The 16,540-nt window shown below is 43.6% G+C and overlaps 1 protein-coding gene across 1 annotated transcript; it reads right to left on the bottom strand.

Moving 5' to 3' along the window:
* Positions 1 to 4,641: 4,641 nt before the first annotated feature.
* On the bottom strand, positions 4,642 to 15,229 carry LOC139396403 (zinc finger protein 135-like). The gene is made up of 3 exons (XM_071143441.1): positions 15,168 to 15,229; positions 5,534 to 6,010; positions 4,642 to 5,374 (listed from the first exon to the last, which is right to left on the bottom strand). The coding sequence occupies exons 1-3, from the start codon at positions 15,227 to 15,229 to the stop codon at positions 4,642 to 4,644; spliced, it is 1,272 nt and encodes a 423-aa protein (XP_070999542.1).
* Between the last annotated feature and the right edge of the window lie 1,311 nt (positions 15,230 to 16,540).

The raw sequence follows: 16,540 nt of genomic DNA, 5'->3' as shown, positions 1-16,540 counted from the left end.
CATCCCCACTAACCCCTCCACCAAATCCCTCATTTCGACCTCGAGGAAGCCTGGCAGGCTGTCCCCCCACTCCTTCCCCCCATCTCCCCCCCTCCCACCCCCTCCCCTCCCACATCCACTCCTCCCTCCTTCTCCGTCCCCGTTCCCTCTTCCACTCCTTCTCGTACCACTGTCCCCGTTCCCTCTTCCACTCCTTCTCGTACCACTGTCCCCTTCTCCCTCTTCTCAGCTCCTCCACCTTCTTCTTCTTCCGTCCCCTTTTTCTTCTCTCCTTCTGTTCCATTCTTTTCTTCTCCTCGCCTCTTTCTTCTCACCTCATCCTTCTTCCCATCTTCTTCCTGCGCCGTCTTTTCCCCTGTGCCATCCATGCAATCCGCACGCGTCCTTTCTTTCCTCCCCCCATCCCCCGCTCCCCCCCCAGCTGCAGACGCGTATGACCTGTGACGAGCCGGGCAATCACGCCACAGGTGTGCTCTTGAGCCACACCCGTGGCAAGCCTTGGGCTCGTCACACTCCTTGGCCTCGTGCTCTTCCGACCCACAAAAACGACATTTCTTGGCGCTGCACGAGGCCAGGATATGGCCGTAGGCCATACAACGCCTGCAGAACGGGGGCTGACGTGCATAGTAGAGTGTTCCCCTGTCAGCCCCCAGGGAGAACATCGCCGGAGGATGGAGGTAGCCATCCACACTCTTCGGGGACTCCCTGAGTAACGCCTGGAACCCTCTTCTCCCGTTCCAGAAACCCAGGGAGTCCCTGAGGTACCTCGCTGAGGAGACATTGTCCATGTACCTCCCCAGAAAGGCCCTCACCTCTTCATCTTTCACGTGCGGATTGTACATGGTTACGGTGACCACCCTGAAGTTGTTCTTCGCCAGGCTGGTCACCGCATAATGGCACAGGGGTCCCGTTTTCTCCGCTTCCTTTGCCATCTTCATTACTTCATCATGTTTTTCTTCTTTGTGAAACGTCACATCGAAAGCCTTCTCATTCGGGTTCCCTTGAAGGCAGAGCACTTCCTTCACCTCTATCCTGAGGCATCCCATCAATATGGTCCTTCCAAAAGTTTCCCTGCCCCAAGGTTCCATCTCCTTTTCAGTCCATGAAAATCTTACGGTATTTGCTATACCAATCCCCGGAACCGACCAGGTTTGCTTGTTTGTATTCATTTTTTTTTTTTTTTTTTTTTTTTTTTTTGAAGAAAAAAAGCTCTCTTCAGAAAGAAGCTACAACCTGAAGTGAAAACATCTTTAAACCAAAAAGGTGGAGCCACTAAAGGTGTTGACTCTCCACATCTATCAAGACAACTGGAGCACTGGGCCAGACACTCTTAAATAGAACCTGGACCAGCTCAGGTGAAAAACCTTCTCACTAACGAGATGGACAAGCCAGCACAGGTGTAACACATACTGACTAACGAGGTGACACCAATCAGTGCGTCCTACGTGCTAACGAGATAGACGTGCTAAAGTCCAACCTCAAAACATAAATGGAAAAACCAAAGCCTGTATCACCTTCCCCCTTAAGACAACAAACATATCCTATATTTTTGTTGGACACGTTTGCTCACCACCAACAGAAAACAACTTCCATTTCACATTATAATCAACTACAATGCTTCACCTTCACCAATATAAACATGGTGTCTACTGGCTGTCAACAATTAAAAACAAGAAAAAACACCTATTCCTAAATAATAATAAACAATCATGTTATTTTTTTCTCCTTTTTCTTTCTATAGAATCCTACAACTCACTAGCTTCTAGAACTCTCGTCTTCCTAAAACTCACTAGCTTCTAGAACTCTCGTCTTCCTACAACTCACTTGCTTCTAGAACTCTCGTCCTCTTGGAACGAGCCAAAACAAAACTCAGATCAAATTGTATTAGTCACATGCACCGAATACAACAGTGAAATGCTTCCTTATGAGCCCCTAACCAACAGTGCAGTTTCAATACGGAAAAGAATAAGAGATAAAACTCCAAATAAACACGCTGGCTCAACGCAAAACACAAATCCTTCTGACTGCCCACCCCAGGGATAATCAGCAACCAAGTTTTCCTTACCACGGACTGATTTCAAGAGGAAACTCCTGCGATATCCGTAATAACTTTCCACCTCACTGCGGAGCTTCTCTCTCTTTTCAGGGTTCACTAGATAGGCATGTTGTTGGATCTGGGCCCAGTCCCCAATATCATGCTCTAGAACATTTGGTTTGGCACATGTGAGAATTAACCCTGATATTCTAAAAACAGGGCAACAATGTCAATATAATTGTACCAAAAAATTGTCATGTTGGTTGCATGAATAAATATCACTACCAAATGTTACATGAAATGTAAATATGAAATATTTGATTGCATAGTCATATTTTCAACGTCTTTTCAATATAATTTTGCTTGGTGGGATAGCCCAATGTCAAAACACAGTTTTAACGTGTCCAAATCAATAACCAATATGCAGGAACAGTTTGTGGATAAATTGAAAACCTAAACATAACATGTGCTATTTACACAAACATCTGCCACAATAATCATATTACTTGTATTTTTTAAACAAGCTCCTTATAAACTGCACAAGCACCAGAAACGCTGTTGTTTTGACAAATAGCAATAAATCACTGATATCGATTAGGGGGGAAATTAGGTTGTACGTGCTGTTGAAACTGACACAACAAAAAAAACACATGGAAATGGGAGATATATTTTACCTCCCTGGTTAGGGGACAACCTGCAGAAGAGTCAGCTACATTTGGGAGCGATGCATTAAATTTAGGGGTCGCTAAACAAGGGAATGCAACACTTATTTGCCATCACTCATCGATATCATGCTAAAAAAAATTGTGAGAGAGGAGAGAGATGAGGTTGCACGTCCTGTTAAAACTAACAGCTCAAAAACCACACGGAATCTGGGAGTACATCCCTGGGAGTACATCCCTGGTTAGAGGACAATTTGTAGAAAACAGCACGCCACATTTTGAAGTGTTGCATTTTGATTCAAGTGGGTCACCAACGTGGTAAGTGTAACACAACTCCTAATTGTCCCTAGAATTTCTAAGCAAACAGCTGGAGGCAGGGCTTTCTCCTGTAGATCTCCATTTGAATGGAATGGTCTGCCTATCCATGTGAGAGACGCAGACTCAGTCTCAACCTTTAAGTCTTTACTGAAGACTCATCTCTTCAGTAGGTCATATGATTGAGTGTAGTCTGGCCCAGGAGTGTGAAGGTAAACGGAAAGGCTCTGGAGCAACGAACCGTCCTTGCTGTCTCTGCCTGGCCGGTTCCCCTCTCTCCACTGGGAGAGAGGGGAACCGGCCTCTAACCCAATTAAAGGGGCTGAGTCACTGGCAAACTGGTGCTCTTTCATGTCGTCCCTAGGAGGGGTGCATCACTTGAGTGGGTTGAGTCACTGACGTGATCTTCCTGTCTGGGTTGGCGCTCCACCTTGGGTTGTGCCGTGGCGGAGATCTTTGTGGGCTTTACTCGGCCTTGTCTCAGGATGGTAAGTTGGTGGTTGAAGATATCCCTCTAGCGGTGTGGGGGCTGTGCTTTGGCAAAGTGGGTGGGGTTATATCCTTCCTGTTTGGCCCTGTCCGGGGGTATCATCGGATGGGGCCACAGTGTCTCCTGACACCTCCTGTCTCTGCCTCCAGTATTTATGCTGCAGTAGTTTGTGTCAGGGGGCTAGGGTCAGTTTGATATATCTCGAGTACTTCTCCTGTCTTATCCGGTGTCCTGTGTGAATTTAAGTATGCTCTCTCTAATTCTTTCTTTCTCACTCTTGGAGGACCTGAGCCCTTGGACCAGGCCTCAGGACTACCTGGCACGATGACTCCTTGCTGTCCCCAGTCCACCTGGCCGTGTTGCTGCTCCAGTTTCAACTGTTCCGCCTGCGGCTATGGAACCCTGACCTGTTCACCGGATGTGCTACCTGTCCCAAACCTGCTGTTTTCAACTCTCTAGAGACAGCAGGAACGGAAGAGATACTCTTAACGATCGGCTATGAAAAGCCAACTAACATTTACCTCTGAGGTGTTGATCTGTTGCACCCTCGACAACTACTGTGATTATTATGATTTGACCATGCTGGTCATTTATGAACATTTGAACATCTTGGCCATGTTCTGTTATAATCTCCACCCGGCACAGCCAAAAAAGGGCTGGCCACCCCTCATAGCCTGGTTCCTCTCTAGGTTTCTTCCTAGGTTTTGGCCTTTCTAGGGAGTTTTTCCTAGCCACCGTGCTTCTACACCTGCATTGCTTGCTGTTTGGGGTTTTAGGCTGGGTTTCTGTACAGCACTTTGAGATATCAGCTGATATAAGAGGGGCTTTATAAATAAATTTGATTTGATCCAAACTATTTTTTTGTTTGTCAATTTTTGTTAAATCACATAAATAGTACTCTTCCAATTCAGAGCCTGGATTTTTCCCCATGAGGCTAATATCCATAACATGTTGCTATCAATTCATAAGTGGGCACACGTTTAGGCTTCTACATTGTGAAATCATTACAATACTCCTACTACAATGTTAAAAATTCTACATTGTGACATTAATTAATTGAAATCATGAAACAACTACTTCATGTATGTATTTTCTAATATTTGATCAGAGATCATTTATCAGATTATCTCTGGTCAAAGCTATGAGATTTCAACCCTGTGTGTTCTCTGGTGTTCAGTCAGATGGCAAGCTTGAACAAAACTCTTCCCACATTGACCACAGCTATAAGGTTTCTCTCCTGTGTGTATTCTCTTGTGCACTGTCAGATCTCCATATCGACTAAAACTCTTCCCACATTGATCACAGCTATAAGGTTTCTCTCCTGTGTGTATTCTCTGGTGGTGTATCAGGCTGTGTGACTGAGTAAATCTCTTCCCACACTGATCACAGCTATAAGGTTTTTCTCCTGTGTGTATTCTCTTGTGCACTGTCAGATCTCCAGATCGACTAAAACTCTTCCCACATTGATCACAGCAATAAGGTTTCTCTCCTGTGTGTGTTCTCTGGTGTAGAGTCAGGTGGCCAGGTGTAGCAAATCTCTTCCCACATTGATCACAGCTACAAGGTTTCTCTCCTGTGTGTATTCTCTTGTGCACTGTCAGATCGCCAGATCGACTAAAACTCCTCCCACATTGACCACAGCTATAAGGTTTCTCTCCTGTGTGTGTCCTCTGGTGTAGAGTCAGGTTGCCAGATGTAGCAAATCCCTTCCCACATTGATCACAGCTATAAGGTTTCTCTCCTGTGTGTATTCTCTTGTGCACTGTAAGATCGCCAGATCGACTGAAACTCCTCCCACATTGACCACAGCTATAAGGTTTCTCTCCTGTGTGTGTTCTCTGGTGTAGAGTCAGGTGGCCAGATGTAGCAAATCTCTTCCCACAATGATCACAGCTATACGGATTCTCTCCTGTGTGTGTTCTCTGGTGTAGAGTCAGGTGGCCAGGTGTCGCAAATCTCTTCCCACATTGATCACAGCTATAAGGCTTCTCTCCTGTGTGTATTCTCTGGTGGTGTATCAGGCTGTGTGACTGAGTAAATCTCTTCCCACATTGATCACAGCTATAAGGTTTCTCTCCTGTGTGTATTCTCTTGTGCACTGTCAGATCTCCAGATCGACTAAAACTCCTCCCACATTGACCACAGCTATAAGGTTTCTCTCCTGTGTGTGTTCTCTGGTGTAGAGTCAGGTGGCCAGATGTAGCAAATCTCTTCCCACATTGATCACAGCTATACGGATTCTCTCCTGTGTGTGTTCTCTGGTGTAGAGTCAGGTGGCCAGATGTAGCTAATCTCTTCCCACATTGGTCACAGCTATAAGGTTTCTCTCCTGTGTGTATTCTCTTGTGCACTGTCAGATCTCCAGATCGACTAAAACTCCTCCCACATTGACCACAGCTATAAGGTTTCTCTCCTGTGTGTATTCTCTTGTGCACTGTCAGATCTCCAGATCGACTAAAACTCTTCCCACATTGATCACAGCTATGAGATTTCTCTCCTGTGTGTGTTCTTTGGTGTTGAGTCAGATTGCCAGATGAAGTAAAACTCTTCCCACATTGATCACAGCTATAACGTTTCTCTCCTGTGTGTGTTCTCTGATGAATTTTAATGCCTGATGATGTGAATCTCTTCCCACAGTCAGAGCAGCAGTAGGTTCTCTTCCCTGTGGGTCTCTGCGGGTGTTTCTTGAGGAGTTCTGATCTGGAGAGACTCTTCTCTGCCTCGTCAGCATCATGAGGTTGTTGAGTCTCCCCAGAGGATCCATGATAGTCACATCTCTCTCCTGTGTGAATGACAACGTCAGACAGACAGTTAAAGGCACACAACAGCAGAAATCCACTGGTTATTTGAGGTAAAAGGTGATACCCATGAAGTTGTACAACAATTGACGCCTGTTAAATTATATGACTATAGTAAAACGTCAAATGGATCTACCTCCTGGTCCTCTTCCCCTGCCTCTCCCACCAAGGGTAGAGACAGAGATGATCTCGCCTACCGAAATACCGGATTGGGCAAAGCCACCAGAAGAAGGCACCAGCCAACCAACTATTGAACCTGACTGGTGTCAGGAAGAATCACCCTCTGCCTCAAGTGACACCTCTGAATGGGAACAGCTGATAGACTCATTGCTGATAGAGTAAGGGCACTGTCATAAACAGAGGCCCATTTGCGCACTCTAAGAAAAGTGTTTCTTCATTGTTGCTAGAGTAATAGGCTCTGTCATAACAAGAGGCCCATATATGCACTGTAAGAAAAGTATTTCCTGTTGTAAGATATGTCATCACCCTCTCTGCTCTGAGGGAATGGGAGAAGAAGCGGATCGGGTGCAGAGAATCAAAAGGTATATAAAGAGACATTTGCCATTAATTGGCGCTGACTTCCTGAATTCTGAATTCATTTAGACAACCATTTGACTTCGGGTAAATTTACACCTGACTCAAATTACTTAAAGATTCTAACTTGTTGGATCTGAGAAGTGACTTTCCAATATACCGTTTAACTATTGAACAGCTGTTTTGTCGCATATTGACCAGGTGCGTGTGTCTCAGAACCTCGGCCTCGTTGCGTGCCACGGACGCTGCGGTAGTTCAACGGGACTGAGAGTCACTCTAGTCCTTTAGTTGATCTCTTGTTTATACCTATGGTTATCTGAATTGACCCTGTAAGCATATTGACCAGGTGCGTGTCTCAGAACCTCGGCCTCGTTGCGTGTTAGACTTTTTGATATTCCATTGGGGCAAGGGATCACCAACGGGTCCTCTCATCCAGTCCAAACTTGAATCTCTAAATTTAGTAAATCACCGACTTCAAGTCAACTTCTCAGCCAGTAGAGGGGAGTCGCTACTAACTAAATTCTAAAAGAACTCTGACCGATTGACAATCTGCTCCTGATCTCGTGGGTCTCCTCGTCATCTCTCAAAGGTAAGTAAATAACTATTATAAGCATTTAATGTAGAGATAAGTGTTATCATTGTATCAGGCATTTTATAGAGCATTAAGGCATTTGCATGTTTTTGATTAACGCTGTGTGTGACCGAGTAACAAATTGTGTATTTTGAAGTGTTTTTGATTGTAAAAAACGGTTCTCTCAAAGACAGTTAACGGCACGGGAGATAACAACTCTGACACTCCCTGCTACCGGGACACTGGAAACGGGGATCAATGCTCTATGACAGAATGAGTTACCATTAAAAGACAAGGAGGAAGGTGTGTCCAGTAGTGATTCATTTAATTGTCTTATCGAGCTATCTAAGTTTTATTTTCCAAGCGATACTTAGCCGACGGGCAGAGTAGTGAGACTAAGTTGACTAAAGGTCTTCACACTTTAAACTAGATACATCACAGAGGGGAAATACTCAACCACAGGGAAATCATATAGAGACTGGTAGGACTAGTGCTTAATAACAACTCAGGGATCAATTAGTGGTGAAACAAAGAGTCTAGAGGATAAACGTGGGGTTCACACATCCCAGCTAGAGCTAGACCGTTGAGAGTGACAAGGCAAAATACCTCTCTACGCGGACAATGCTTCGATATAGAAAGAGAGGGAGGGCTACGCGAGCGGTCCTGGTTATACCGAGATAACCTGAAGTATCTATAGTGCCCTGTCCAATCCAGGGAACGGGACGCTAACCACCTCTAGCACCCCGCTGCCGGCCAAGGGGCGGGGCTGAAGGTTTCGTATCGCGACAAAGTATATCTGCTAATGAGGAAACCACTAGTTATGGATGTAGTATATCTGCTAATGAGGAAACCACTAGTTATGGATGTAGTATATCTGCTAATGAGGAAACCACTAGTTATGGATGTAGTATATCTGGTAATGAGGAAACCACTAGTTATGGATGTAGTATATCTGGTAATGAGGAAACCACTAGTTATGGATGTAGTATATCTGGTAATGAGGAAACCACTAGTTATGGATGTAGTATGTCTGGTCATGAGGAAACCACTAGTTATGGATGTAGTATATCTGGTAATGAGGAAACCACTAGTTATGGATGTAGTATATCTGGTAATGAGGAAACCACTAGTTATGGATGTAGTATATCTGGTAATGAGGAAACCACTAGTTATGGATGTAGTATATCTGGTAATGAGGAAACCACTAGTTATGGATGTAGTATATCTGCTAATGAGGAAACCACTAGTTATGGATGTAGTATATCTGGTAATGAGGAAACCACTAGTTATGGATGTAGTATATCTGGTAATGAGGAAACCACTAGTTATGGATGTAGTATATCTGGTAATGAGGAAACCACTAGTTATGGATGTAGTATATCTGCTAATGAGGAAACCACTAGTTATGGATGTAGTATATCTGGTAATGAGAAAACCACTAGTTATGGATGTAGTATATCTGCCAGGAGCAAAAATGGTGAGCAAATGTTACAGTACAAATTTAGACCGTCCCCTCGCCCATACCCGGGCGCGAACTAGGGACCTTCTGCACACATCAACAACTGACGCCTACGAAGCGTCGTTACCCATCGCTCCACAAAAGCCGCGGCCCTTGCAGAGCAAGGGGAACTACTACTTCAAGGTCTCAGAGCAAGTGACGTCACTGATTGAAACGCTACTTAGCGCCCACGCTAACTAAGCTAGCCGTTTCACATCCGTTACACTCACCCCCCTTTTGACCTTCCTCCTTTTTCCGCAGCAACCAGTAATCCGGGTCACGGCACCAATGTTACAGTACAAATTTAGACCGTCCCCTCGCCCATACCCGGGCGCGAACTAGGGACCTTCTGCACACATCAACAACTGACGCCTACGAAGCGTCGTTACCCATCGCTCCACAAAAGCCGCGGCCCTTGCAGAGCAAGGGGAACTACTACTTCAAGGTCTCAGAGCAAGTGACGTCACTGATTGAAACGCTACTTAGCGCCCACGCTAACTAAGCTAGCCGTTTCACATCCGTTACACAAAGATTTGTTTTTCACAATGTATTCTGAATGTGAATGGGGGAAAACTCAGGGAAGGAACCTCCATTTCCAGGTTGCTTATGAGTGCATTTCACAGTACTTTGGAGTTTAATTGTAAGGATCGTTTGCTTAATATGATGTTTGTGTCATCATCGCAAATCAAAAAACACTTCAACCAGTAAAATGCTTTTTGGTTTTCCATCAACCTGACAATGAGGGTTTGTACACTGTTATCCATATTGGCCCACAACTTCACCGAACAACAAATATACCTGTAATGAACGAAGAAGCACTTTGGTTGTTGTTGCATGACATACTGTGGGTCAAAAAAAAGTATTTAGTGAGCCACCAATTGCGCAAGTTCTCCCACTTAAAAAGATGAGAGGCCTGTAATTCTCATCATAGGTACACTTCAACTGTGACAGACAAAATGAGAGAATGTACTATATAGCCTAGAAACCTGGTTAAACTATCATTATGACATCATGGATGAATTCTAGAATATACTATATAGCCTAGAAACCTGGTTAAACTATCATTATGACATCATGGATGAATTCTATAATATACTATATAGCCTAGAAAACTGGTTAAATTATCATTATGACCTCATGGATGGCCAGTCCTTGTATTCATAGTGTAGTGAATTCAGGGAGAGGCCCTGAGCTGAACTCAAACCTGGGTCCAGCGACTGTCAAGTCAACACCTTATAACTGTTACGCCAAGATGTCTGAACTTCTTGACGAGGTCGCTAGGTGTTGGGTTAAGGTTTCTACAATATCGTTCTCTATGAATTTGAGAGTGGTTACACTTCTCCTTCCCCCATCCCTCAGCTGTTAACCAAGTCTCTGGGCAGCCATTTTGTTGCTGTTTAAAAACCCCACACAACCCAGCAATCTGCAGTTCAAACAATAACAAATCTGTCATTCCACCACTATTTTGGTAATAAAATTATTATGGGTTTGGATAAATGTAACTACAGACAGACCTACAGATGCAAGGACTGACCATCCATGATATCAACATTATAGTTTTAACCATGTTGAGGCAGCAGGGTAGCCTAGTGGTTAGAGCGTTGGACTAGTAACCGGTTGCAAGTTCACATCCCCGAGCTGACATGGTACAAATCTGTCGTTCTGCCCCTGAACAGGCAATTAACCCACTGTTCCTAGTCCGTTATTGAAAATAAGAATTTGTTCTTAACTGCTATACAGTGTTGATTTACATTGTTTCTAAACATTATAGTAAAAAAAATATTATTTGGGGCTCTGATGGGGTACAACAGTTGAACTCAGCTCATGAGGCATGTGTTATATTCTTTAAGAATCAATGGCTGTAAATAAATAATTTAAAAGTCACAATATGGATGTAGCGATTGCAGATTTCCACCGTAACACCAAACATCAGTTCAACTGCAGAGTTTGTGCCTCTGTTGTTAAGACAGTACTTACCAGTGTTAATCAGGGAACGGTTTCTCAAAACCATCTTACGGTTGAGTTCATCGTTAGAACCATTGGATGCCTTAAGATGCATTTGGGAAACCGGGCCCAGATATCCAGGTTCCTCCTCTTCTTCCTCCTCCTTTTTCGATGTAAAAGTAATCCCCTCCCCCTCCTCTTTCACGCCATAAACTGCATCTTCCTCTCCTTTTACTGTGACATCATCCTCCTCTTTCACTCTGAACGCGTCCTCCTCTTCTTTCACAGTAACAGCCCCACTCTCTACTTCTTGTTTTACTGTGATATCTTCCTCGTCTTTCACTCTGAACGTGTCTTTCTCTTCTTCTTTCACAGTAACGGCCCCACCCTCTACTTCTTGTTTTACTGTGACATCATCCTCCTCTTTCACTCTGAACGCGTCCTCCTCTTCTTTCACAGTAACGGCCCCACTCCCTACTTCTTGATTTACTGTGATATCCTTCTCTTCATTAGAAGGAGAGTAGCTTTGTGACCGCATGGTCGGAGATGTTACCTAGCTAGGCTAATGCTAACTTAACCAGCCCGCTAGCTGACTAATAACAACACCATAAATATGAAATTAAATCGGATAACTAACTAGACGACAGAAGTAGGTTTAAAACACAGTGGCTAATATACACTAAAGTGTCTAAAGAGCTTTATTGGTTCGGCTATTTGTCTAGCAAGCTACCGAGGTTTCTGACAAACTGTTGCTGCTGTTGAAAGAAGCGTTCCGTCCACTAGATTATACGTCACACCAGCAGCATAACTTTAAATTCCCAGACCGCCATCTGCTGACTGGAGTGAGTAACGCAGTTGAGTAAAATGTAGATTTTATCTTCAGATAACAAGTTAAAGTGTACGAAGCATGAGTTTTAACTCACCAGTGTAACAATACAGTGTGGTTAAAGACTTAGTAAGCTAATTGTAATCACGATATGGTTACCTATAAGAACAAACAGTTATGTTTTTGCGTTATTACATATTTATGAATTTATTTTGTGACTCTTCCAAACTACCCACAATGCAGTATTTCTCAACGTCATATGGATGATATTCTCTGTGCTACTGAGTTTGTTTGCCAGTGTAACGGTGTAACGAAGTTACATGTTTAAAATATTTGTATCCTCTATTTAACTAGGCAATTCAGTTAAGAAAAGTGCCTTAGACCGCTGCCCCGCTCGTATGATAAAGGTGTGGGATTCTGGGTAATCCACAGCAGATTTATGGAGAACTTGAAAATTGAGTGGTCCTGGGATAGAAATGTATACAATTGACATTACATCATTAAATCCACGTTTTAAATCATACATTAGCGATTTATGTTTTAGTAACTATTGTTTTGGTTTGGTGTCATGTCAGCCTCTCTTTATATGTTATTTGCCAAATCTCTGTTTTCCATGTGGGTTTTATGCTAAAGATCCCTCTTTCAAGTTGGTATCTAACTGGAAAATGCTTCTTCTTTAGGGTTGCTATTTTTACCCTGTTCACTACTGATCGTTCATCCACACTGTGTGTCTCATCAATGCAGGTCATTTATGACAAAAGTATAAAGTACATGTTTTATAAACTCATGAACACCAGCCAGTTTATCAGCCCGGTTTTGTTAGTTTAGGTGTATTATACTTCTTCGCCACCTGAGGGGGACATTGAGTAATTTTCCATGTCAATTTGATATATTTTGATACTAAAATGGATGACGCGATATTCTGATGTTGTGAATATGAGACACATGGAAACAATTGATTCATTTATAATAGTAAATTAGGAATTAGTAGGAATTGTTAAATCCACTATACGATCACAATAACTTTGATAGACATTTCAACTCTTTTTTTGTTAGTATATTACAGGGCAGATTAATGTAGAATTGCTGTGGGAGTGGTATTTATATCCCGTCACTACTGATCATTCATCCATACTGTGTGTGTCCCATCATTGCAGCTTTGGAAATAAATTAACTATCCATTCATTGCTCCTTCCTGTGTTGACTCACTGACTTGAGGGATCAGGATGGTCACACTAGCTCGATAGGTTGATATCGAGCTCAAGCTTCATCTCATGCTTTTCATGAACTGTGTGGTTGTGTTATCTAGTGGGAACCCGTTAGCAGGGCTCTGGTGCCTCATATGAACTGTGTGGTTGTGTTATCTAGTGGGAACCCGATAGCAGGGCTCTGGTGCCTCATATGAACTGTGTGGTTGTGTTATCTAGTGGGAACCCGTTAGCAGGGCATATGAACTGTGTGGTTGTGTTATCTAGTGGGAACCCGTTAGCAGGGCTCTGGTGCCTCATATGAACTGTGTGGTTGTGTTATCTAGTGGGAACCCGATAGCAGGGCTCTGGTGCCTCATATGAACTGTGTGGTTGTGTTATCTAGTGGGAACCCGATAGCAGGGCTCTGGTGCCTTCTTGCCGTGGGATCAAAACAACAGAGGAAATCAACCTGCTTGCTCCTTTTTGTTTTGTCAACTTTTCGGTAGGGATGTTACGTTACGTTTGATACCGGAGCTACGAGGCACGTGTCCAAATCGCTAAACAGTAAACTTCAAAGCAGTGTGCCGATGCCTGTATCACTTTATCAGCAGCACGTGATCAATGACGTCTGAATATTAATTTTGTCCATCATTCTCTATGTCTCTGATCTTTTGATCTGCAAACACGTTTAGGTTTTGTTAGTTTGGTTGTAAATGGTCTCCGTGCTGGTTGGCTACACTTGTTAGGCTAATTGCTATTTGGCTAAATAGCTAACGTTAGCTGGCTGGCTAAGATAACTGCATACTGTATAGCTTTGATTATTTGGTTAGATGGCGTTATGTATTTCCAAACATTGGTTTACTTTAATCACTCAAGTCATGATTGCAAACGATTGGTTAAATTTGAAGTAAAACATTTGAAGTTATTTCTGTTGTAGTTTACATCATAGGTAATAGGCTGGTCCTCCATATTACTTCACACCATCATAGGTAATAGGCTGGTCCTCCATATTACATCACACCATCATAGGTAATAGGCTGGTCCACCATATTACTTCACACCATCATAGGTAACAGGCTGGTCCTCCATATTACTTCACACCATCATAGGTAATAGGCTGGTCCTCCATATGACATTACTCCTGACTTTATCATTCTAATGAATTCTGATTCGTTTTATGTAACAACTCCAAAAATAGAACAGTGTGGTTTAACTTTGAATTGGGACTTTAAAAATAAATGTTGATCTTTTATAAACAATGGAAAACATACAAACGACGACATCACACCTGCCCAGACCCACTCGAACACCCCCCCATCTCCATTAACTACATCACACCTGCCCAGACCCACTAGAACACACCTCCATCTCCATTAACTATATCACACCTGCCCAGACGCACTAGAACACACCCCAATCTCCATTAACTACATCACAGCTGCCCAGACCCACTAGAACACACCCCCATCTCCATTAACTACATCACACCTGCCCAGACCCACAAGAACCCACCTCCATCTCCATTAACTACATCACACCTGCCCAGACCCACTAGAACACATCTCCTTCCCCATGAACTACATCACACCTGCCCAGACCCACTAGAACACACCTCCATCTCCATTATCCACATCAAACCTGCCCAGACCCACTAGAACACACCCCCATCTCCATTAACTACATCACACCTGCCCAGACCCGATTTTAGCATGTCAATCTTGGTGGGGTCTCCTCAATATTGTTTTAAATGCATGCCTGCAAGACACAACACAACAGTAAGATGTTGGCATGATCAGTCCAATCAAAGCTACCGTACATATAACGTGATTTGATGTAATTTTATCTGTGGCCAATGACCTTGAGCCTTCTTGGAAGGCCACTTGTAATATTAACTCTATGGCAGGATGCAAAGGGCTGACATTTTGGATGTCTACCTTTACTAAGGACATAAACTTCCCCACGACGTAGTGTCCCCATGAGTGACAGAACACTGAGCCAATTACAGCGCAATGCTCCTATTTTTTGCTGGCTCGCCCCACCGCCACAGAAAGCACTGAGCTAAGCTGAAACACCTGCAATTTGGAGCTGCCTTACTCAAGAAAACAAAAATATGCCATGTGTGTATGCAAATGTATTAACTCAATGATATATATATATATATTTTGACATTGTTTGCAACTGATGTGCAACACTTATTAATGCCAAATTAACATGCAAAACAGGCAAGCCCCCCCACATGTTTATATATATTTGATTTCTTGGGGCAAACATTCTGGGGCTCTGCCCTGAATGACAGGTCGCCACTGACACACCCCCATCTCCAGCTCCTGCATCACTCTCCGCCACATGGCCTCAAACTGCACCATTTTATTTCTCTCCATCGCCCAGAACTTTACATTTTTAGATAATAAAGAATTTGACCTTTCCATTGAGTTAACAGTGGAAGATTGGTTGATTTCCAGTTTTTAATATTTAAGATGATTGATGAGAAAAGTATCATCCAACTATCGGGTATCTCAACACACCCTCATATTCCATGTCTTGAAATATGCAGACAGATGGATTAAAAGTAATTTTACATTGTATAACTGTACTTGGTGGTGTGGGGGCTGTGCTTTGGCAAAGTCGGTGGGGTTATATCCTTCCTGTTTGGCCCTGTCCGGGGGTGTCCTCAGATGGGGCCACAGTGTCTCCTGACCCCTCCTGTCTCAGCCTCCAGTATTTATGCTGCAGTAGTTTATGTGTCGGGGGGCTAGGGTCAGTTTGTTATATCTGGAGTACTTCTCCTGTCCTATTCGGTGTCCTGTGTGAATCTAAGTGTGCGTTCTCTAATTCTCTCCTTCTCTCTTTCTTTCTCTCTCTCGGAAGACCTGAGCCCTAGGACCATGCCAGAAGAGGACTGGCCACCCCACATATGCTCTCTCTAATTCTCTCTTTCTTTCTCTCTCTCGGAGGACCTGAGCCCTAGGACCATGCCCCAGGACTACCTGACATGATGACTCCTTGCTGTCCCCAGTCCACCTGACTGTGCTGCTGCTCCAGTTTCAACTGTTCTGCCTTATTATTATTCGACCATGCTGGTCATTTATGAACATTTGAACATCTTGGCCATGTTCTGTTATAATCTCCACCCGGCACAGCCAGAAGAGGACTGGCCACCCCACATAGCCTGGTTCCTCTCTAGGTTTCTTCCTAGGTTTTGGCCTTTCTAGGGAGTTTTTCCTAGCTACCGTGCTTCTACACCTGCATTGCTTGCTGTTTGGGGTTTTAGGCTGGGTTTCTGTACAGCACTTTGAGATATCAGCTGATGTACGAAGGGCTATATAAATACATTTGATTTGATTTATGATTTATTTCTGACAGCCAACTTTCTAACTCCACCCATATCTTTATGACGTCATAACATTCCCATGACATTCCCAGAAGGATTACTGAGTTATTGGTAGTTTTACACTTCAGACATGACTGCCGTTGTCCTATTCTCCCTGTGCACCTGCCAATGTAAATCCATTAAGTGAGACAAGTTACCAGACAGGACGTATTGCTAATGCTCTTCCCATTGATAACCTGAATGACAATTAACTTGTGGGTGGTGGTGGAGATGACGGCCTATTAGATGATGTCGTCCATCGGGATTCCCCCCAAGAAAGAAGACGCTCTGGATTGATCACTGGGGT

Source organism: Oncorhynchus clarkii, unplaced genomic scaffold, assembly GCF_045791955.1.
Source record: "Oncorhynchus clarkii lewisi isolate Uvic-CL-2024 unplaced genomic scaffold, UVic_Ocla_1.0 unplaced_contig_417_pilon_pilon, whole genome shotgun sequence".
NCBI classification, from domain to species: domain Eukaryota; kingdom Metazoa; phylum Chordata; class Actinopteri; order Salmoniformes; family Salmonidae; genus Oncorhynchus; species Oncorhynchus clarkii.
This window is presented reverse-complemented; position numbering and strand designations above follow the sequence as displayed.

Bases quoted from the DNA above. Each gene is read 5' to 3' on its own strand.
- LOC139396403 (XM_071143441.1), bottom strand. From the start codon at position 15,229: ATGGTGCAGTTTGAGGCCATGTGGCGGAGAGTGATGCAGGAGCTGGAG. The intron at 6,011-15,167 runs GTGGCGACCTGT...TCAACACCAAAG, and splicing joins CTGGAGATGGGGGTGTGTCA to AACACACACAGGAGAGAAAT. The intron at 5,375-5,533 runs GTCACACAGCCT...TTGTGGGAAGAG, and splicing joins TGTGGGAAGAGATTTACTCA to ATTTGCTACATCTGGCCACC.